The 23,621-nt window shown below is 36.5% G+C and overlaps 1 protein-coding gene across 1 annotated transcript in view; it reads left to right on the top strand.

The window, feature by feature from the left end:
• Positions 1 to 593: 593 nt before the first annotated feature.
• The window catches only part of LOC121298884 (pumilio homolog 3-like), a 36,829-nt gene continuing 13,801 nt past the window's right edge, over positions 594 to 23,621 (top strand). Inside the window, exons 1-6 of the mRNA XM_041226175.1 lie at positions 594 to 602; positions 1,022 to 1,120; positions 10,470 to 10,523; positions 11,125 to 11,205; positions 11,539 to 11,681; positions 17,696 to 17,918. Of these exons, the coding sequence (XP_041082109.1) occupies positions 1,025 to 1,120; positions 10,470 to 10,523; positions 11,125 to 11,205; positions 11,539 to 11,681; positions 17,696 to 17,918 (597 nt within the window). The 5' untranslated portion in view covers positions 594 to 602; positions 1,022 to 1,024. The remainder of the gene's footprint in view (positions 603 to 1,021; positions 1,121 to 10,469; positions 10,524 to 11,124; positions 11,206 to 11,538; positions 11,682 to 17,695; positions 17,919 to 23,621) is intronic.

Here is a 23,621-nt window from a genome sequence, read left to right as displayed (position 1 = left end):
GGTCCCCATCCAACTTGACGGAGCTTGAGCAATTTTGCAAAGAAGAATGGGCAAAAATTGCAGTGTCCAGATGTGCAAAGCTGGTAGAGACTTATCCAAATAGACTCATGGCTGTAATTGCTGCCAAAGGTGCCTCTACCAAGTATTGACTCAAGGGGGTGAATACTTATGCAATCAATTATTTTCTGTTTTGTATTTGTAACTAGTTTAAACAATTTTTTTTCACTTTGACATGGACTTTTTTGTGTTGATCAGTGGCAAGGACTCTTTAAATCCATTTTGATTCCATGTTGTAACACAATAAAATGTGGAAAAGTCCAAGAGGGATGAATACTTTTGAGAGCCACTGAATAATGTTTGTCCACTTTAGGGAGTTTGCATTTGTGTATTGGTTTGATAATATAATCTATATATATTATATATATAATATATCTATAATATAATATATATATATATTATATATTTTTATAACATTGTAAAATAAATAACTTTAATTCCTTCAGTCAACACTTCGGTGAGTAACCATTTGTTCCCACGACAAGGTGCTAAGAGAAGTAAGTACGAGGACGGCTAATGCCAAATTAAACGCCAAATTAAAATCGGTAAGTCGTTTTTTTTTTAAAGCTGCTTTTAGTTTGAAGTATATAATAAGTAGTAGGAAATGTTTTTTTGTTTGTCTGACAAGATAATGTTTTTTTACACTGCTACAGCAATGATCAAATAAATGCATTATTGCATGTCCGTTTAATGGGTTTACAAACCAGTTGATCAGCTACCCTTGCATGCTTTATTTTTGTTCACAAAAAACATTTCTAGTTACTAAAGTACTACTGTACACTGTTTTAAAATTATGGATGGATCTGTAAATGTCAGACTTCTGTAACGTTATCTAGAACAGAAAAAAAAGGTCATTCATAAGAGTGAGGTACCCTCTGGTGAAAAGCTGTGTAGTTTTCTAAGTAGGACACATGGTACTGTAATAAAACTTGTATAGAAATAATCTAATGTTGATATTTTACAGGAAATGATTGAAGCCATTAGGGAAGCTGTTGTATACATGTTGCACACACACAATGGAGCCAGAGTAGCCATGCACTGTCTTTGGCATGGAACCCCCAAAGTAGGTTTTGCTTTTTTTTCTGCTGATTAAGTGTTTGTGTTATCCACTGAAAAAAAACAAAAAAAAAACTGGGTCAACTTTTTGTTTTAACAACCGTCAGTAAGGTGTCCATATCTTATTTCTAAATGAGCATTTTCTGTGGCAGTGGTGCACTGATACTCTGAGATACAAACTAAACAATATTGTGAAAAAACAAAACATTACTAGACATATCAATATTTCATATAGTGTCTATGTAGTCAACCCTTAACTTCACCTGTTACGATTTTACGAGGGTGAAAATATATATTTGTTTTAAATTGAATGTTCTTTCTACCAGCCAACTGCCTACTGAACTACAGTAAAACCTATCTAATCCACCCCCTCTATTAACCGTCATTCTGTATAATTGATTTTTGGGTTCCAACCAAATCCCTATTAAAATTAAAGGTTTGATACCATCTACAATCTGGAATATATCTATTTTGGAACCTGGCATGATTTTTAAGTCAGTTTTTCCGAAAATCTATGGAAATAGATTGTGTAATCCGGTGTCAGAAAGGGAAACAAAACTGAACCAGGTAACTACAGACCAGTAAGCCTGACTTCTATTATATGCAAACTTATGGAAACTATAATAAGATCCAAAATGGAAAATTACCTATATGGTAACAGGGTCCTGGGAGACAGTCAACATGGTTTTAGGTAAGGGAGATCGTGTCTAACAAACCTGCTTGATTTTTTTGAGGATGCAACATCGATAATGGATAATTGCAAAGCATATGACGTGGTTTATTTAGATTTCCAGAAAGCTTTTAACAAAGTCCCGCATAAAAGATTAATTCTCAAACTGAACACAGTAGGGATTCAAGGAAACGCATGTACATGGATTAGGGAGTGGTTAACATGTAGAAAACAGAAAGTACTGATTAGAGGAAAAACCTCAGAATGGAGTGTGGTAACCAGTGGAGTACCACAGGGATCAGTATTAGGTCCTCTGCTATTCCTAATCTACATTAATGATTTAGATTCTGGTATAGTAAGCAAACTTGTTAAATTTGCAGACGACACAAAAATAGGAGGAGTAGCACACCTGCAGCAGCAAAGGTCATTCAAAATAATCTAGACAAGATTCAGAACTGGGCAGACACATGGCAAATGACATTTAATAGAGAAAAGTGTAAGGTACTGCACGCAGGAAATAAAAATGTGCATTATAAATATCATATGGGAGATACTGAAATTGGAGAAGGAATCTATGAAAAAAACCTAGGAGTTTGTGTTGACTCGGAAATGCCTTCATCTAGACAATGCGGAGAAGTTAAATAAAAAAGGCCAACAAGATGCTCGGATACATTGTGAAAAGTGTTGAATTTAAATCAAGGGAAGTAATGTTAAAACTGTACAATGCATTAGTAAGACCTCATCTTGAATATTGTGTCCAGTTCTGGTCACCTCGCTATAAAAAAGATATTGCTGCTCTAGAAGGAGTGCAAAGAAGAGTGACCAGAATTATTCCGGGCTTAAAAGGCATGTCATATGCAGACAGGCTAAAAGAATTGAATCTATTCAGTCTTGAACAAAGAAGACTACGCAACAACCTAATTCAAGCATTCAGAATTCTAAAAGGTATTGACATTCTACCTGGGGACTCAGAAACTACAGAAAATAGGAGGCACTTTTACACAGAGAATTGTGGGAATCCGGAACCAACTCCCAAGTAAGGTTCTTGAAACTGACTCTAGGATCCTTTAAAAGCTGCTTGATGAGATTCTGGGATCAGTAAGCTACTAACAACCAAACGAGCAAGATGGGCCGAATGGCCTCCTCTCGTTTGTAAACTTTCTTATGTTCTTATGTCACAGGAAATTGTAGACTGTGAAAAAAGTAGATATCTCCTTTACTGCACATGCATGAATTTCTAAAATTAGAGGGTTCACGATGACAGTTGGCCCAATTCTGTGTGGCTTTTTGTATACTTCGAAACATTGTCTTCTTTTGAATAGTCATAAACTGATTCATGTTTTTTCCCCATTCCTCATCCACTCAAAATATAATATTTTCGTGTCAAGTATTTCAGTTTAGTTTTTGATCAAGCTAGTTACTACACCCAGCACTTGCCACAGTAATCTGAATTTGCTTGGCCATTGGCCAACAGAATCAGGTGATAATGTGTTAGTGAAGCAACAGAGAATCAATCACATGTGACGTTTGAACGTTATTTCATCCTCTGTGTAAACCGTATGGCTGTATCCTGTGGTATATTGTAGAGCTGTTTATTACAATGTCGGAGTCAAAGTAAAATAGCATTTTAATCAAAATATTGTGTATGTCTTAAAAAATAGTACCTGGAAAATACTGAATAGACAAAAGATCAGATATAAATCAGTAAAAACTGAGGTTCAGTTAAAAAAAAAAAAAAAAAAAATTCTGGTAAAATTCGGAATAAACAGTAAATGCATAACAGTTAGTATGAACAGGTGCATGTCATTCTATGGGAATGGTTTAAAAAGGCTCGTGCTAATAGCAGGTTAAGATTTTGTTGAGGCATTGTTGTGTTTATTGTACTATTTATTAGGGATGTGCTTTTGGAATTTTTTTAGGAACATTTAAAATGCTGTGCAACTGTCAGCATTTAGCGCATATCTACATAAATAAACAAACTCTTTTATATTACATTATGATGTATACTTACACCCTGGTTAGTATTTTCTAATCAAAGAAACCCTAAATAAGCAAATAACATTTTAACATCGTAAAGCTTTTATTAAAGAGTTTATAGTGAAATTAGGGCTGTCACTCGGTTCAAATGTTTTGATTGGTTAATTTATGGGAATTAGTTGATTTTAGTTGGTAAATTAATCCGTGCACATTTAATAATCTTATAATATAAAAAAATCAATGGAATATATGAAAAAAGCGCCAAATGGGGGTCTTTTTTAAAAGCATTTATATTTTTATCTTCGTAAATGACTCTTTGTATTTCTACTGCACTATTGAGATGTACCTGTGCTGGCCCTGTTGGCACGAAGTGAATAAAATAAAAATAAATGATAAATTAAACTTTTTTTTTTTAAACATTATAAAAAAAAATAAAAAAAACACAATTTGTTACATAATCAAATGCATAGATTCTAGTACATTGTCATATTAATGCTATTGTTCAGGGATCGGTGCTACAAACGTGGAAAAAACCTGATCCGCCTGTCTTGAAGATGCTACTGTGCCTTTAACAATAAGGATTGATTGTGCTTCTAGCAGACCGTTGCTATGTGAAAAAAAATCATGGGACCACATGACAGCTGTGTTACGTCTTGACACAACATTTAACCAATCAGGGTTTTCTGTGTTGAGCACTTCAAGAGGCTAAAACGTTAAATGACTGCTAAAAAAATAATAAATAATTTTCAAATCAAAAAGTGACAATGCAGGGGGTCAAAATAAGCCGGCGATCGTCGCAATCCACCGCCTAACACTGTGTTTGCGTCGGCTACTGTATTAAATAAATATTACGATTATTTTCGTGTATTATCTTTGCCCATTTTTTGTCGTATTATTGTACTGTAAGGTGATATATAGTACATAATAGCTATACATATGCACCAAAAAACAAAAAAAAGTATTCCTTTTGTTGTGCTATCGTAACGATGTGTACTCAGTTGCTTGTGAGAGATATTGGGAGTTCATGTATAGTCTGTACGCCTTTAAAAAGAAAGGCGTGATGGGATGTCAGCTGCTTAAGTTGAGCGGTGCTAGATTATTACATTCTGGTTTCGTGCAACAGTTGTGATGGCGACCAAACGTGTGTGAGTACTGTTGTGTAAAAAAAAGTGGTTAAAATGAACTGTTGCATTAAAAAAATGTAGAACAGCAAAACACTAAAATAGACGTGCATTAACAAAATGCCCTGAAAACTTAACATGAAGAAAACTATTTAAATTAAACAATAAGCTCAATAATTAAGCTAAAAAGGAAGTGAAAAGGTTACCTTTTTTTTTTTTGTTAACTCCAGTAAACCTACGTTATCTTTCCAGAGTCAAATCGTACAGTGCATAAATAAGCACGGTAATTTACCATAATAAACAGAAATGAAAGAAAAATGTAGAACATAAAAAAGCTGAACCAGATGTAGTCAAAGAAAGAAAACACATTATTCAAATTGTTTGTCGTATTATATGTTTAAGGTAAGGCAAGTTTATTTTCCATTAAGTGCTCCAAGCTGTACAGTATTTTATATATATATATATATATATATATATATATATATATATATATATATATATATATATATATATATATATATATATATACACACACACACACACACACACACACACACACATATACATACAGCTCTGGAAAAAATTAAGAGACCACTGCAAAATTATCAGTTTCTCTGGTTTTACTATTTATAGGTATGTGTTTGGGTAAAATGAACATTTTTGTTTTATTCTATAAACTACTGACAACATTTCTCCCAAATTCGAAATAAAAATATTGTCATTTAGAGCATTTATTTGCAGAAAATGACAACTGGTCAAAATAACAAAAAAGATGCAGTGTTGTCAGACCTCGAATAATGCAAAGAAAATAAGTTCATATTCATTTTTAAAAAACACAATACTAATGTTTTAACTTGGGAAGAGTTCAGAAATCAATATTTGGTGGAATAACCATGATTTTCAATCACAGCTTTCATGCATCTTGTCATGCTCTCCACCAGTCTTTCACATTGATGTTGGGTGACTTTATGCCACTCCTGGCGCAAAAATTCAAGCAGCTCGGCTTTGTTTGATGGCTTGTGACCATCCATCTTCCTCTTGATCACATTCCAGAGGTTTTCAATGGGTTTCAGGTCTGGAGATTGGGCTTTCGAATGAGTTGGCGGTCATCCCGGTCAGTGGAGAGTCATTTTCGCCCTCTGCCGGTCTGTAGCTTTGTTGTCCCCAATGTGTGCTGCTTGACCTTGTTCTTATGAACCGCCGTCTTTGAAATTTTAAGGATTGAAGCAACCCGACGCTCACTGTATCCCTCTGCCAGTAAAGCCAGAATTGAACCCTTCTTTTCCTCACTCAAAACTTTCCTTTTCAACTCTTTGGGCATGGTCAATAGTTATTTTTTGATTCCAATTACTTTTGAGGTACTACTAGCACTGTTTTGCCATCCAGCTGGTCCTATTGCAAGAGGATAGTGATGACCACAGGAGTGGTTTTTATACTTTTCCTCGTTAAATAAGATTTGGTTCAGGTGATCCCCTAATCAGTACCTCATTCAGTAGAATGAGGTGTGCCTGTGTTGGAATTCAGCAGACACACACACACACACACACACATATATATATATATATATATATATATATATATATATATATATATATATATATACATATATACATACATACATACACACATATATACACATATATATATATATATATATATATATATATATATATATATATATATGTGTGTTGTATGTATGTCAACATACCGTTTTCAGTGGTTGGCGGATAGTATTCACAGTGTAAAACAACTGTAATTTTTTGTTGAATTACAAAAAAATTGTGCAGTTTGTAAACAAATTAAATTTTTATTTTTTTTAAATAAAATATTCAAAGCTGGAGTGGTTAAACTGAACATCGTTCTATGAGAAGGGGGTTAAATGTCAGCAAAACTTGCAAAGAAAGTGTACACAATGAAATTTATTGGTTGCATAAGTATTCAGCCCCTTGAGTCAGTGGATAGGTCTCTACTAGTTTTGTACAGTCAGATGGTCACATTTTTGCCCATTCTTCACGGGAAAATTGCTCCAGTTCTGATAAGTTTGTTGGGGATCGTCGATGGACTGCAGTCTTCCTCACCATACATTTTCTATTGGATTCAAGTCAGGACTTTGACTGGGCCACTCAATAACATTAATTCTCTTCTTGTTCAAGAACCGGTGTGGCTTTGGCTTTGTGCTTCGGGTCATTGTCCTGCTGAAATGTGAATTTCCTCCCCAGTTTGTCTTGGCTGACTCAAACAGGTTTTCGTCAAGGATTCGCCTATACTTTGCACCATCCATTTTCCCCTCTATCCTGACAAGCTTCCCAGTCCCTGCTGAAGAGAAGCATCCCCATAACTTGATGCTGCCACCACCATGCTTGACAGTGGGGATGGTGTTGACTGGGTGATGTGCAGTGTTGGGCATGCACCAAACGTAACGCTTGGAATTTAACCAAAAAGTTCAATTTTTGTCTCGTCTGACCACAAAACCTTTTTCCACTGTGTGCAGTATCATCAATATGCTTTTTTGCAAATACCATACGTGCTTAAGATTAGGCTTTTTGAGTAGTGGCTTCTTTCTTGCCACCTGTCCCTACAGGCCTGCTTTGTGTAGGGACCGGCTTATTGTTGATGTGTGAACACTGACTCCCATCTCAGACACAGAACTTTGCAGATCTCTCAAGGTCATTGTTGGCTTCAGAGTGACATCCTAAACCAGCTTGCCCGGCTGCTCAGTTTGGGAGGGCAACCTGATCTGGGTAGTGTCTGGTTGGTATGATGCGTCTTCAACTTAATGATGGACTTCACTGTGCTGAGAAGGATAATGGTGCCTTTTGAAATTTTCTTGTACTCCTCTCCTGCTCTGTGCCTCTCTACCACTTTATCACTTTATCCCTGACTTGTTTCGAAAGCTTCTTAGTCTTCATGGTTGGTTCGTTGGATCACTATGTGAGTTGCAGCTTGAAAGTCTGAGGGAAATTATCTATCCAAAGTTAAACCACTTTCAGTACACACAGGCTGAAACCGTTTCACTAATTTTGTGACCTTTGAAAGAAATAATTTGCACCTGAGCTGATTTAGGGCTGCAGTAACAAAGGAGTTCAATACTTATGCAACTGAGATTAATCCATTTTTCTCAGTAAATCCTATTTATATTATATATGAATTTTTTTGTGGAGTAGTTTGTGTAGATGCTACATGTAATGTCTAATTTAAAAGCGTCATGGAGTATGCTCAGGTGCCAACAAACTGTGATAACTTTGCAGGGGGGTGAATACTTCTGCAAACCACTGTGTGTGTGTGTGTGCTCTCTCTCTCTATATATATATATATATATATATATATACACACACACACACACACACACACACACACACACATATATATATATATATATATATATATATATATATATACACACATATATATGTATATATATATATATATATATATATATATATATATATATATATATATACACACATATGTATATATATATGTGTGTGTGTATATATATATATATATATATATATATATATATATATGTGTGTGTGTGTATATATATATATATATATATATATATATATATATATATAAAATTTAAAAACACTGTTATAACCAAGGTATGTAATAACCAGATACATGCACATACCTGCCAAATCAGCACAAAAATCAAAACCTGGTACAGTATTGATTAATGTACATTTACAATGTATGTAGTATACAGATTTATTACAGAAGAAACAATTGTGCAAATGCCCATCAAAATTTTATTTACTGTGGCATTGGCTTATTTTCCCCCATACAAATTATTCCCCTTGATTACTTTGGGACTTTCTCGTAGCTCCCATGTTGAATGAAAATAAACAACAACATTTACGAGGGGGAAAAAAGAAAGAAGAATGTGTATACATTAGAGTGCTTTCTGGGATACAGTCATCCAGCGAAGTGTTTTTCTTCAGCAACAGCTGGTTTAAACTAACTCTGTTTCATTATGGCAATCTGGAAGCTCTAACACTGTTGGGCTAGGGTTCAGGTAAATCTGTTTTGAACTAGGTTGTCAGATTTTTTGCTCAGATTTAAGGCCTTAGACGACTGCCTCAGCGACTGCTGCTTTTTAAACTTTGACAACATAATTGACTGCTTTCATCCTTTTAAGATTCCAATCCAATAATGTACAGTTTGTCCTTAAGTGAAATTAACGATGGTTTAGCGCTTGCCATGATTATACTGTATAAATTACAGAGAGCAAGGTCAAGTTCAAACAGCAGGAAGTAGGCCTACGATTACGCAATATGCGCAGCAAAGCCCACTGCGTGCCATCGTGGTGCGTGGGTAATAACAGGAAGTATGCACTATCAGAGTACACACAAAAAGGAGAATTTAAACAGGATTTAATACGATTTTATTCGTTCCATGATACTGGTTCTTTTATATCAGTGTGTACATTATATCCCAGGTACGTTGTAAATGGTTATTATGTATGTATGTTATATAACTTTTTAAAATATAAATATCCCCTTCTATAGACAAATTACGTAGATATCAAGGACTTTTTTTTTTTTAAACAAACGATTTACGTAAAAGTAATTAGTCTATACATACTTTATTTACACATCTGCGTTCAGTGGATTAATATTGGGGGAAAAAAGTCATTTTTAAAGCGGTGTTGTATGCATTCACAGGGATGTAGGGGCTAAATAAATGTCATCTGGAGCTTTCTATATGGATATTTTGCTTTTTACTCCTTTCAGTAGCTCCATCCACAGTAATTTCTGAATGTTTTCATTTCAAATGGTGAAGCATTGAACTAGTGTTTCTGTGGTATTGCAATTTTGTTTGGCATCATTATTTACATAGCATGGTTTTCTCGTCCAGTTCATCAAAATACTTCCAAATGTGGCTTTGCTTCATTCCTTTGTTTTAGAGATGCCATTTTATTAAAAATATATAACAAACTTCAGAGAAAAGCGCTTGTCATTAACTTTATCACACTGTGGAGTTCATACCATACCACACCCACTACATCATGAAAAAGAGTGCACCAATGAAGCGCCAGATGAACTGAGATTAACCTGCCTCGGTGCAACAGAAAGATTGACACTAATTAGAAAAGCTACTTGGAGGCAATTGCCAAACCCCTTCCTTGGTATAATATCTGCCCCTGTGGCTCCACAGCAATCAGATACGCGATAGACTGACTGTATATGATAATAAATTACTAAAATTAATACATTAAAAAATATGCGTTTGGTGAAATTTTATCATGTGACCAATTTATAAGTCTTGCATATTCAACATTTAACCACTTGTTTGGAATTTATACATTTTAAATGTTTAAAATGCCCATCCCTACTGTATGTACAGTATTCGATTTTTTGACAGTAACTTTGTAATCCAGCGCACACTCTAATCTGGCACAATTTTTCGAACTCGAGTGACGCCAGATTTGACAGGTTTTACTGTATTGTCAGTTAGTGTTGATTGAATAAAAACAAATAAACACCACCATTTTAAATAATTCTATCAATTTAAATTCAATTTGTTTACATGTAAACAATAATGTGAAGTATACATTTACCTTTTTTTCATATAATACCCATCAGGACAGAAAAATTATTGTAAAAACAATGAAGACCTACATCGAAAAGATTGCCATTGTAAGTTGTTTATTTATTCTTTAAACTACAACTATGCGATTTATAGTTTGTTCATTTAATTTGTTGCTAGGTAGAATTTCATTCATTACAAGTATTACAAGAAACTAGTTTAATTCTTAGACAAGTGTTTCAAAGAAATGTCTTCATAGAAAGTTGAAAAACATTTTGTAAATGTTTGTAAATCAATTAAACCATCTTTTATTTAGTACAGTGCTGAAGTTATAGATTAAGCATTTCATTAATGTCCATTGGAGGGTGCCATTGGATGTCTTTTAGTTGATACAAACTAATACAAAAATAATTTACCCAAAATTATGCAATAACCTGTGTTGAAATTTGTCCTTCATGGAATGAATGGCGGCTATTTTAGTTTTGCACCAAGTGATGAATTTTATTTTCTTTTTTAAGCATTCCTGAGAAGGGATATATTCATGTAAAACTGCTGCTACTGCTGTTTAAACTGCTGTTATCTCATACTATTACTGACATATCTATATGGCTGGCATACTTTTTTATTTTTTTATTTATCCTACTCAATTTCCTATCTTTCTCATCTTCTAGGTTTTGATTACCTTGTTGCCTTTTTTCATTATCACTACAGGGGGAGTTTTCTCACTTGGTCCTCCTGGCAGCATTTGATTGCATTGATGACACAAAGCTTGTAAAACAGTTGGTAATTTCAGTAAGTACACAGTTGTTTTGCAATTATATACTATAACGTTTAAAATGCTGTAACAGCAGTACAAAAGTAGATACTTGTGTATTGTGGCTGAGCTGTGGTTATTCCTAAAGAAAGATGGAGAGAAATAGAAGGAATTATGAATTAAAGTTGAAAGATTAAAGGACTAAATTACAGTAACACTGTTGGATTACATGATGTACAAAAGATAAGATTTGTGGTCTAAACCTATTAAATAGTATATATATATTTTCACAGTTCAGCTTCTGTCGACTCAGGCAGTGTGAAAATAATTCATTTTTTATTTCATAGTTTATTTTTATCATACTTTTCTAGGAGATCATCAGTTCCCTACCTGTTATCTTAAACAATAAATACGGGAAGAAGGTTTTGCTATATTTGCTGAGTCCCAGAGATCCTGCACATTTCCTACCAGAAATAATCAAAGTCTTACAACAGGGAGATGGAAATGCTTACAGGTAAGCAATAGGACTAAGTTACTGCAATGTGTGTTGTGGAGTAACCATTCCTTGTGGTTCCTATAATTAAGCTTCCCTAAAGAGACTTTATTTTTTAGTGAAGCATTGCTGCACTTTACAAATACACTTCTCTCGTGAAATGTGAGGCTGACCCTAACCTTGACCTCCGATCAAATTTACCTGACATACTGGCACAGTGGTGTGGAATTTTTTTAAATAACTACTTGTCCAAGGGACAAAATCCTAGAAAAATCTACTTGTCAGTTACATTTTTGTGTGTCTGGGGACACCAGTTTGGCATAGAAATAGGCATGTTGCCAAATAAGATGTCAGAATACTGTACCCTACAAAAGAGAACGCTAAAAATTTTCTTCACCGGGTTTCCTAATGATAAGTATGCCATCAATTAAACTAAAATTACACTTTTTCTGTATATAGATGTCAGTAAAAGCGGTCTGTCTTTTACAAAAGGTTACACCTATGACCAAATTCTGGGATTCACATGTTCTAAGATATGTATGTAGTCTGCATTTTCCCCTTTCTGTTTTCTTTCATTACAGGTGTGTTTATAAATGTAAAATATATTACAGCTTCCTTTTGATGAAATACCAAGCATCGCCTTCAAAGCCGCCATTAACTAAAGCAGCTTTCTAATGTGAAATACATGCACATGGATTAGGGAGTGGTTAACATGTAGAAAACAGAAAGTACTGATTAGAGGAGAAACCTCAAAATGGAGCAATGTAACCAGTGGAGTACCACAGGGACAGTATTAGGTCTTCTGCTATTCCTAATCTACATTAATGACTTGGATTCTGGTATAGTAAGCAAACTTGTTAAATTTGCAGACACAACAATAGGAGTGGCAAACACTGTTGCAGCAGCAAAGGTCATTCAAAATGATCTAGACAAGATTCAGAACTGGGCAGACACATGGCAAATGACATTTAACCCTTTGCAGTCCATTTATTCAGCGCTTGTCAGGCGCGTCGGGTCTAATTTTTTTTCACACGCGTTGTTTAAATTTTTTAATTTGTAGACGAAACAAAAATAGGAGGAGTGGAAACATCCAAAATGATCTGGACAGACAGCATTCAGAACTTAGCAGGCACTTGGCAAATGGCATTTAATAGAGAAAACTGTAAGGTACTGCATGCAGGCAATAAAAATGTGCATTATAAATACCATATGGGAGATACTGAAATTGAAGAAGGAATCTATGAAAACGACCTAGGAGTTTGTGTTGACTCAGAACTGTTTTCATCTAGACAATGTGGGGAAGCTATAACAAAGGCCAACAAGATGCTCGGATATATAGAAAAGTTTGAATTTAAATCAAGGGAAGTAGTGTTAAAACTTTACAATGCATTAGTAAGACCTCATCTAGAATACTGTGTTCAGTTCTGGTCATCTCACTACAAAAAGGATATTGCTGCTCTAGAAAGAGTGCAAAGAAGAGCAACCAGAATTTTTCCGGGTTTAAAAGGCAAGTCATATGCAGACAGGCTATAAGAATTAAATCTATTCAGTCTTGAACAAAGACTACACAGCGATCTGATTCAAGCATTCAAAATCCTAAAAGGTATTGACAATGTTGACCCAAGGGACTTTTTCAATGTGAAAAAAGTAACAAGGACCAGGGGTCACAAATGGAAATTAGATAGAGGCATTCAGAACAGAAAATATGAGGCACTTTTTTACACAGAAGATCGTGGGAATCTGGAACCAACTCCTCTGTAATGTTGAAGCTGGCCTGGGATCCTTCAAGAAGCTGCTTGAGATTCTGGGATCAATAAGCTACTAACAACTAAACGAGCAAGATGGGCTGAATGGCCTCCTCTCGTTTGTAAACTTTATGTTCTTATGAAACAGATGTCATAAGAACATAAGAACATAAGAAAGTTTACAAACGAGAGGAGGCCATTCGGCCCATCTTGCTCGTTTGGTTGTTAGTAGCTTATTGATCCCAAAATCTCATCAAGCAGCTTCTTGAAGGATCCCAGGGTGTCAGCTTCAACAACATTACTGGGGAGTTGATTCCAGACCCTCACAATTCTCTGTGTAAAAAAGTGTCTCCTATTTTCTGTTCTGAATGCCCCTTTTTCTAAACTCCATTTGTGACCCCTGGTCCTTGTTTCTTTTTTCAGGCTGAAAAAGTCCCTTGGGTCGACACTGTCAATACCTTTTAGAATTTTGAATGCTTGAATTAGGTCGCCACGTAGTCTTCTTTGTTCAAGACTGAACAGATTCAATTCTTTTAGCCTGTCTGCATATGACATGCCTTTTAAGCCCGGAATAATTCTGGTCGCTCTTCTTTGCACTCTTTCTAGAGCAGCAATATCTTTTTTATAGCGAGGTGACCAGAACTGGACACAATATTCAAGATGAGGTCTTACTAGTGCATTGTACAGTTTTAACATCACTTCCCTTGATTTAAATTCAACACTTTTCACAATGTATCCGAGCATCTTGTTAGCCTTTTTTATAGCTTCCCCACATTGCCTAGATGAAGACATTTCTGAGTCAACAAAAACTCCTAGGTCTTTTTCATAGATTCCTTCTCCAATTTCAGTATCTCCCATATGATATTTATAATGTACATTTTTATTTCCTGCGTGCAGTACCTTACACTTTTCTCTATTAAATGTCATTTGCCATGTGTCTGCCCAGTTCTGAATCTTGTCTAGATCATTTTGAATGACCTTTGCTGCTGCAACAGTGTTTGCCACTCCTCCTACTTTTGTGTCGTCTGCAAATTTAACAAGTTTGCTTACTATACCAGAATCTAAATCATTAATGTAGATTAGGAATAGCAGAGGACCTAATACTGATCCCTGTGGTACACCGCTGGTTACCACACTCCATTCTGAGGTTTTTCCTCTAATCAGTACTTTCTGTTTTCTACATTTAACCACTCCCTAATCCATGTACATGTGTTTCCTTGAATCCCAACTGCGTTCAGTTTGAGAATTAATCTTTTGTGCGGGACTTTGTCAAAAGCTTTCTGGAAATCTAAATAAACCATGTCATATGCTTTGCAATTATCCATTATCAATGTTGCATCCTCAAAAAAATCAAGCAAGTTAGTTAGGCACGATCTCCCTTTCCTAAAACCATGTTGACTGTCTCCCAGTACCCTGTTACCATATAGGTAATTTTCCATTTTGGATCTTATTATAGTTTCCATAAGTTTGCATATAATAGAAGTCAGGCTTACTGGTCTGTAGTTACCTGGTTCAGTTTTGTTTCCCTTTTTGTGGATCGGTATTACGTTTGCAATTTTCCAGTCTGTCGGTACCACCCCTGTGTCAAGAGACTGCTGCATGATCTTGGTTAGTGGTTTGTAAATTACTTCTTTCATTTCTTTGCGTACTACTGGGAGGATCTCATCCGGCCCAGGGGATTTGTTTATTTTAAGAGCTCCTAGTCCCTTTAACACTTCTGCCTCAGTTATGCTAAAGTTATTTAAAACTGGATAGGAACTGGATGACATGTGGGGCATGTTGTCAGTATCTTCCTTTGTAAAAACTTCTAAGATTTTGCCATTTGTATCTCTTAAACATTTAACCTCCTCTTTTGAATGTTCTCTTGCTGTTGTAATATTGGAAAAACATTTTGGAATTGGTTTTAGCTCCCTTAGCAATGTTCATTTCTATTTCTCTCTTGGCCATTTCCTACTTCCTTTTTGACTTGCGTTTGCAATTCCATACACGTTGTTTTTGGTCCCTTTTAAACACTCTGTAAAGTGCCTTTTTTCACTGAAATATTTTTTTAATTGATCTATTAAACCATTTTGGAAACTTAGTTTTACATTTAGATTTGTCTACTTTAGGGATGTAATTGTTTTGCACCTCTATACTACATTATTGAAGAATAGCCATCCTTTTTCTGTGGATGTTTTCTCTATTTCACTCCAAACGTCGTGGAACTTTTCAGGTCCGCAACTTTAAAGAGCCAACTGCACCAGGTGTTCAGAGATATAAAGCTTTATTAGTTTGCGCAAACGAGAACAGCTCAACACATCAGTGTTAGGAAGCCCGGGCAGTGTTCTGCTATACAGAGTTAGCATACAGTTATTATACTTTTACAGAGAGACAGGGTAGTTTACCTTTCAACCAATAAGCTAGAGCCAGCTCAGTTGCGGCAACAACAACAGGGAGGACAGGTATTTACGAGGTAACACAATACAGATCAACAGATAAGCTGGAGCCAGCTCAGTTGGGGTAATTAAGATAAAGGTTTAGGTGGAATGTGGGTTCACCCTGATCAACCGATAAGCTGGAGCCATGTTCCTTTTTGTCACACCACCCACAGTTTAGCTTTCAGCCACACGAACCTGCAGTTTAATACATTTACTTTTATTTCTATAAACTTAATAGATCATAAACTCAAAATGCTTTAAAGCATCTAACTCAGTGAATAATTGTACTACAGAGTAGCAACAAACATGTACAGGAATGGTTCTATGCAATTATTCCCCTACACAGTCTACTTAAGTCTCTGTTTCATACCTTCATAGTTTGCTTTTTTTAAAATTGTAAACCTTAGCTTTAGTCATTACTTTTGGGGTTTTAAAAAGCACTTCAAATGAGACCATGTTGTGGTCTGAGTTTGCCAGTGGGTCTCTGACCTCTGTTTTAGTTATTCTGTCCCTCCCCTCTAGTCTGTGCCTTGACAAATTGTGATAGGTAGCACTCATTTGTTGTTTCGTGCTCCCCACCAGGTTTTCCCATTTTATATGGGGGAAATTGAAATCCCCCATTAGTATGGCTTCTCCTTTGCTACACGCATTTCTAATGTCATTGTATAACAGATTATTTTGCTCGACATCTGAATCTGGCGGTCTGTAGCATGCTGCTATTATGCCCTTTTGAATTTTTGACTTATTCTGACCCATATTGATTTGGCTTTATTTTCTTTGTCCAGGTTTAACAGCTGGGTTTCAAGACTGTTTCTTATGTATAGCGCTACCCCTCCGCCTCTTCTGTCCTGCCTGTCTTACCTATTCAGTGTACTGTATACCCACAAATATTATATTCGTCACTATCACTCGTCGGACAATCAGGTTTTTGTAACACCTATCACATCATAGTTACTTGTTAGTGCAGTAGCTTCAAGTTCTAAAATTTAGTTTCTGATACTTGTGGCATTTAGATAAATACATTTAATGGTTGTCTTACCTGAGTAGTTGCCCTTGTTTTGATGTGGTCTCTTCTGTTTTTTTTTTTATTGATTTCTCCCCCCTTCCTTTCTAGTTAAAATTATTTTGAACCTGCTCGAGGATCTTTTCTCCGAGTAGATTGGTTCCCTTTTTATTTAAGTGCAGGCCGTCCCGTCTATAGAGAGAGTCCTTGTTGTAGAATGTGGTCCGATGATCAAGATAGGTGAAGCCTTCCCGTGTGCTTTCTACAAGGGAAGTTAGTTTGACTGGTCCGCTTTCACTGAGCTATACCTATGTTTCAAATTAAACTTTTCAAACTAGCTCAGTTTCGTGTAACAATGGCACGTTAAGTAATTGCTTGTTAGTACAGGCTAACTTCACTATAACCCCCATGGGACTGGGAGAAATGTTTATCAGGGTGTTCACTATAACAGGGTTTTCCATTTTCCTGTATCAGTAATGACAAAACTGCAAATTTGAATTGAACATTAATATATAGTACTTTTATGAAGATTCCTTCACATTGCTCGACATGTAAACAGTATTGTGACAAGGTTGTGGTTTGATGTCCATACAGTTAATAAAGACAGCATATTGCCGTTACTCATTTTAAGTGGTTTATTTAAATTCATGGCTGGATTTTTTAATGTCGTGACCAAAAAAAATGTGGTTTACCTTAGATAAACATTATAGTTAATTACTTCTCCAGAAGTAAAGTGTTTGTCTTTAATATTGTTACATTGACACCAGTTAGCATCCAGTCAGACATTTCCTTGACTAGGTTCCCACAGCATTCCAAAGCCTCCTTCAGTATAGCTTTGCTTTTTACAATTGTGTTCTATTCTGATTTTAGTAAGAAGGATGTGCATACACGGCAGCACGAGTTGCTAGAAGCAATATCCCCTCCAGTCCTCCAGCACCTGCAAGAGAGCGCACGTGAGGTGGTGATGGACAAAGCTACAAGTGTGGTTGTTGCAGATATCCTGGGCGCTGCTGTTGGAGACCTGCAGCCAGCCATGGACTCTGTTGCTGATCTAGCTGCAGAAGAGTTTGTTCCAGGAGGCAAAGAAGGACAGGTAAAATCACATCTTATTTTCCCAGCACTTTCACAAAATGTGAAATCTGTTCAGTCTTAGTTCAACTTAGTTAAACTTCGTTTTTTGAGCAAAAACCTATATTTTATATATGTATAAATACATAGTCAAACTCAGTTAACTCACAGGGATGCCATTTAATGTTTATTTATCCAAGGTGTCGAGTTAACCATGGGTGCACATGAGCCATGGCATTAACTCACACGTTTACAGTTACAGTATTTACAAGTTATACAGAATAACTCTGTGAACAAAAACAAACAACTTTCAGTTTCACACAGAAATGAAACAGTCAATTGTTTTGAATGCAAAAACACCCTCTTTTAAAGCCAATTGAACGAGGACTAATTTTGATTCTTACTCATTTTGAACGGACACTGTAACCAGCTGCACTTGGTAAGAACATAAGAACATAAGAAAGTTTACAAACGAGAGGAGGCCATTCGGCCCATCTTGCTCGTTTGGTTGTTAGTAGCTTATTGATCCCAAAATCTCATCAAGCAGCTTCTTGAAGGATCCCAGGGTGTCAGCTTCAACAACATTACTGGGGAGTTGATTCCAGACCCTCACAATTCTCTGTGTAAAAAAAGTGCCTCCTATTTTCTGTTCTGAATGCCCCTTTGTCTAAACTCCATTTGTGACCCCTGGTCCTTGTTTCTTTTTTCAGGCTGAAAAAGTCCCTTGGGTCGACACTGTCAATACCTTTTAGAATTTTGAATGTTTGAATTAGGTCGCCACGTAGTTTTCTTTGTTCAAGACTGAACAGATTCAATTCTTTTAGCCTGTCTGCATATGACATGCCTTTTAAGCCCGGAATAATTCTGGTTGCTCTTCTTTGCACTCTTTCTAGAGCAGCAATATCTTTTTTATAGCGAGGTGACCAGAACTGCACACAATATTCAAGATGAGGTCTTATTAGTGCATTGTACAGTTTTAACATTACTTCCCTTGATTTAAATTCAACACTTTTCACAATGTATCCGAGCATCTTGTTAGCCTTTTTTATAGCTTCCCCACATTGTCTAGATGAAGACATTTCTGAGTCAACAGAAACTCCTAGGTCTTTTTCATAGATTCCTTCTCCAATTTCAGTATGTCCCATATGATATTTATAATGCACATTTTTATTTTCTGCGTGCAGTACCTTACACTTTTCTCTATTAAATGTCATTTGCCATGTGTCTGCCCAGTTCTGAATCTTGTCTAGATCATTTTGAATGACCTTTGCTGCTGCAACAGTGTTTGCCACTCCTCCTACTTTTGTGTCGTCTGCAAATTTAACAAGTTTGCTTACTATACCAGAATCTAAATCATTAATGTAGATTAGGAATAGCAGAGGACCTAATACTGATCCCTGTGGTACACCGCTGGTTACCACACTCCATTCTGAGGTTTTTCCTCTAATCAGTACTTTCTGTTTTCTACATGTTAACCACTCCCTAATCCATGTACATGTGTTTCCTTGAATCCCAACTGCGTTCAGTTTGAGAATTAATCTTTTGTGCGGGACTTTTTCAAAAGCTTTCTGGAAATCTAAATAAACCATGTCATATGCTTTGCAATTATCCATTATCGATGTTGCATCCTCAAAAAAATCAAGCAAGTTAGTTAGACACGATCTCCCTTTCCTAAAACCATGTTGACTGTCTCCCAGGACCCTGTTACCATAAAGGTAATTTTCCATTTTGGATCTTATTATAGTTTCCATAAGTTTGCATATAATAGAAGTCAGGCTTACTGGTCTGTAGTTACCTGGTTCAGTTTTGTTTCCCTTTTTGTGGATCGGTATTACGTTTGCAATTTTCCAGTCTGTCGGTACCACCCTTGTGTCAAGAGACTGCTGCATGATCTTGGTTAGCGGTTTGTAAATTACTTCTTTCATTTCTTTGAGTACTACTGGGAGGATCTCATCCGGCCCAGGGGATTTGTTTATTTTAAGAGCTCCTAGTCCCTTTAACACTTCTGCCTCAGTTATGCTAAAGTTATTTAAAACTGGATAGGAACTGGATGACATGTGGGGCATGTTGTCAGTATCTTCCTTTGTAAAAACTTGTGAAAAGTAGTCATTTAATATATTTGCTATTTTTTTTTCTTCATCTACGATTTTGCCATTTGTATCTCTTGAACATTTAATCTCCTCTTTGAATGTTCGCTTGCTGTTGTAATATTGGAAAAACATTTTGGAATTGGTTTTAGCTCCCTTAGCAATGTTCATTTCTATTTCTCTCTTGGCCTTTCTAACTTCCTTTTTGACTTGCGTTTGCAGTTCTGTGTACTCTTTCTGCGTACTTTCTTTTTGGTCCTTTTTTAATGCTCTGTAAAGTGCCTTTTTTCGCTGAATATTTTTTTTAATTGATTTATTAAGCCATTTCTGCAATTTAGTTTTACATTTAGATTTGTCTACTTTAGAGATATAATTGTTTTGCGCCTCTAGTACTACATTTTTGAAGAAGAACCATCCTTCTTCTGTGGGTGTTTTCTCTATCTTACTCAAATCTACTTCTGTTAGTCTCTGTTTCATACCTTCATAGTTTGCTTTTCTAAAATTGTAAACCTTAGCTTTAGTCATTACTTTTGGGGTTTTAAAAAACACTTCAAATGAGACCATGTTGTGGTCTGAGTTTGCCAGTGGTTCTCTGACCTCTGTTTTAGTTATTCTGTCTTCGTTATTTGAAAAGACTAAATCAAGGCATGCCTCCCCTCTAGTCGGTGCCTTGACAAATTGTGTTAGGAAGCAGTCATTTGTCATTTCCACCATTTCTATTTCATCCTTCGCGCTACCCACCAGGTTTTCCCATTTTATTTGGGGGAAGTTGAAATCCCCCATTAGTATGGCTTCTCCTTTGCTACACGCATTTCTAATGTCATTGTATAACAGATTATTGTGCTCACCGTCTGAATCTGGCGGTCTATAGCATGCTCCTATTATTATGCCCTTTGAATTTTTGTCTTATTCTGACCCATATTGATTCGGTTTTGTTTTCTTTGTCCAGGTTTAACACCTGGGCTTCAAGACTGTTTCTTATGTATAGCGCTACCCCTCCACTTCTTCTGTCCTGCCTGTCTTTCCTATACAGTGTATACCCACAAATATTATATTCGTCCCCATCACTCTCAGACAACCACGTTTCTGTAACACCTATCACATCATAGTTACCTGTTAGTGCAGTAGCTTCAAGTTCTAGAATTTTGTTTCTGATACTTCTAGCATTTAGATAAATACATTTAATGGTTGTCTTACCTGAGTTGTTCTTGTTTTGATGCGGTCTCCCTTCTGTTTTTTTGTTGATTTCTCCCTCCTTCCTTTCTAGTTTAAATGCTTCTGAACCTGCTCGAGGATCTTTTCTCCGAGTAGACTGGTTCCCTTGTTATTTAAATGCAGTCCATCCCGTCTATACAGATAGTCCTCGTTGTAGAATGTGGTCCAATGATCAAGATAGGTGAAGCCTTCCCGTGTGCACCACATCTTCAGCCATGCGTTTTGATTAATTATTTCCAGCTGTCCATATGGTCCTTTGCAAGGTGCCGGTAGTATACCAGAAAATACCACAGTTTTGATTTTCTCTTTTAATTTCCTTCCTAGCTCTCTGAATTTGTTTTGCAGGGATTTTGGTCTGTCTCTTCCAATGTTGTTTGTACCGATGTGGACGACTACTACCGGGTCGTCTCCTGTTCGTTCTAGGAGCCTGTCCACGTTCTCAGTGATGTGCTTGACCGAGGCTCCCGGAAGGCAGCACACTGTTGTAGTAAGGGGGTCCAAACTGCGAATTGAACTTGCTGTGTTTCTCAATATGGAGTCCCCAACAATCATGACCTCCCTTCTTTTTGCTGTCTGGTCACCACTGTCAATGGGATCCTGGATGTTGTTCCTTTCATTCTCTTGTTGTTGTTTCTGCTCATCAAAATTCTGAAGTGACTCAAATCTGTTGGTTGTTTTGATTTCTGGTGGTTGTGTTTGACGAAGTTTCTTTTTTTCCCTGCTTCTGCCTACCTGAACCCAGCTGTTCTGACCTTCTATCTCCCTGGTGGCTTTCAGTCTGTTAGGGGTGATGCAGACTTCATAACTAATAAGTCACTCAAATGAATAAATTATCTCTGCTCTTAGCAATCGGTACTTTGATACTAATTCTGAGTCTGTACACACAAAGGGGTTTGCCCGGTCCCTAAATACTCTCTTTTCATTCCTCTGCCATATCAATGACAAGCTAGTAGTACTAAAACGATTTGCGATGAAAATTACGACGAAAAAGAAAATATAAAGATGAATATCAAACCTTCTTACCGGAGTGGGAGAATGTGGCAAAGTGGCTGGTAAGGGGAACAGGTGTAGCGGTGATGCGGTGCAGGAGTGATGAACAGACAACGGTGATTCAGTGAAAGTGCTTTATTGCTCCTTTTCCATGTCTGGTGACTGTCGAATAATAAATCCCCGGCAATACACAACAATGTGTAAAGCACGGGGATGATGAAAACAAGGGCACAGTCCCTAACAGAAACAACGGCACGGTCACCAGTCCTGGGTGAACGAAAACGTGCAGGTGCTCAGTGCAGTGGTGCTCCAGATAGTGCTTTCCTTTCGACAGCTCCGGAGGTGTGCGTTAACTGTCTGTTAGTGCGACAAAAAGACAGACAATCGCTCACAGACAGCAATAACACACAACATGTATATTCTTTTTAAACTCTGAGAGCTCCTCCCTCAGTCCTTCTCTCTCCCACCATTTAACCCAAACGAAGGAAAAGATCAGTGTTACCCTGGCACCTACCATGACATCTAGGTAAACGGTTGCAGCTGCCTTATTCCTTGCAGCTGCCCCTCGTTTACCTTTCAGGTCAATATGATCTTACAACAGAGTCTCGCTTCTTTTCAGGCTGTCCCGGAAACGAACTGTCAGGCCAGCCCTTCTAGATACTTCTCCAGTTCTTTAGCGCCCTCACAGGTTGAGAGGGAGATTTATCACCAGAAGTCACTGTATTTCTGTCACAGAGAGTAATGTATTTTTTTTTGTTGAACGCAATGGAAAACTTCTGTGCCTTATTTGCCAGTGCCTGGTTGCATAAAACATCTTAAGTATTTCACTTAAGTGTATTTTTCACTTAGCTAAGGAAAGACTTAAGGGTGTTGCACAAAATATCTTAACTGCTCCCCTTACCTAAACACTTAAGTATGCATGGACTATTTAGCTTACTGTACTTTGTAAATCCTGTCTCCATTGCAACATTTAGGCAGTTAAGGAAAACTACAATATGGCTAATAAAAAAAGAAAAAGAAAATGAAACTGGAGAGAGGAGGGAAAACACAATACTCATGGAAGAATATATTAAAAGAAAGCAAATAACAGGCAAACTGTGTCCGAATTTGACAACTGCCCTGAAGCAGAAGAAATTGGCAGAAACTGAATGTGAATGCAAGAAATTTAACGGGAAATCGCAGCATTCACGAGATATATATATTCCGATTTCAGAAGAGCATCACAAAAAACAGGTACATCTACAAAAAAATGTACACTAAACATATTTGTTTGAACAATTTGTATGGCTGTGTTCGCAACAAAAGTGAGAGCAGCATCTTGCATTTAGCAAAATTAACCATTAATCTCACTTCGATGTTATGCAACTGGCCAAGTGTTTGTTTTGTGTGTTTTTTTTTTTTTTTTTTTTTTTTAAGTATGCATTTTTATAGTAATA

Source organism: Polyodon spathula, chromosome 2, assembly GCF_017654505.1.
Source record: "Polyodon spathula isolate WHYD16114869_AA chromosome 2, ASM1765450v1, whole genome shotgun sequence".
NCBI lineage: Eukaryota > Metazoa > Chordata > Actinopteri > Acipenseriformes > Polyodontidae > Polyodon > Polyodon spathula.
This window is presented reverse-complemented; position numbering and strand designations above follow the sequence as displayed.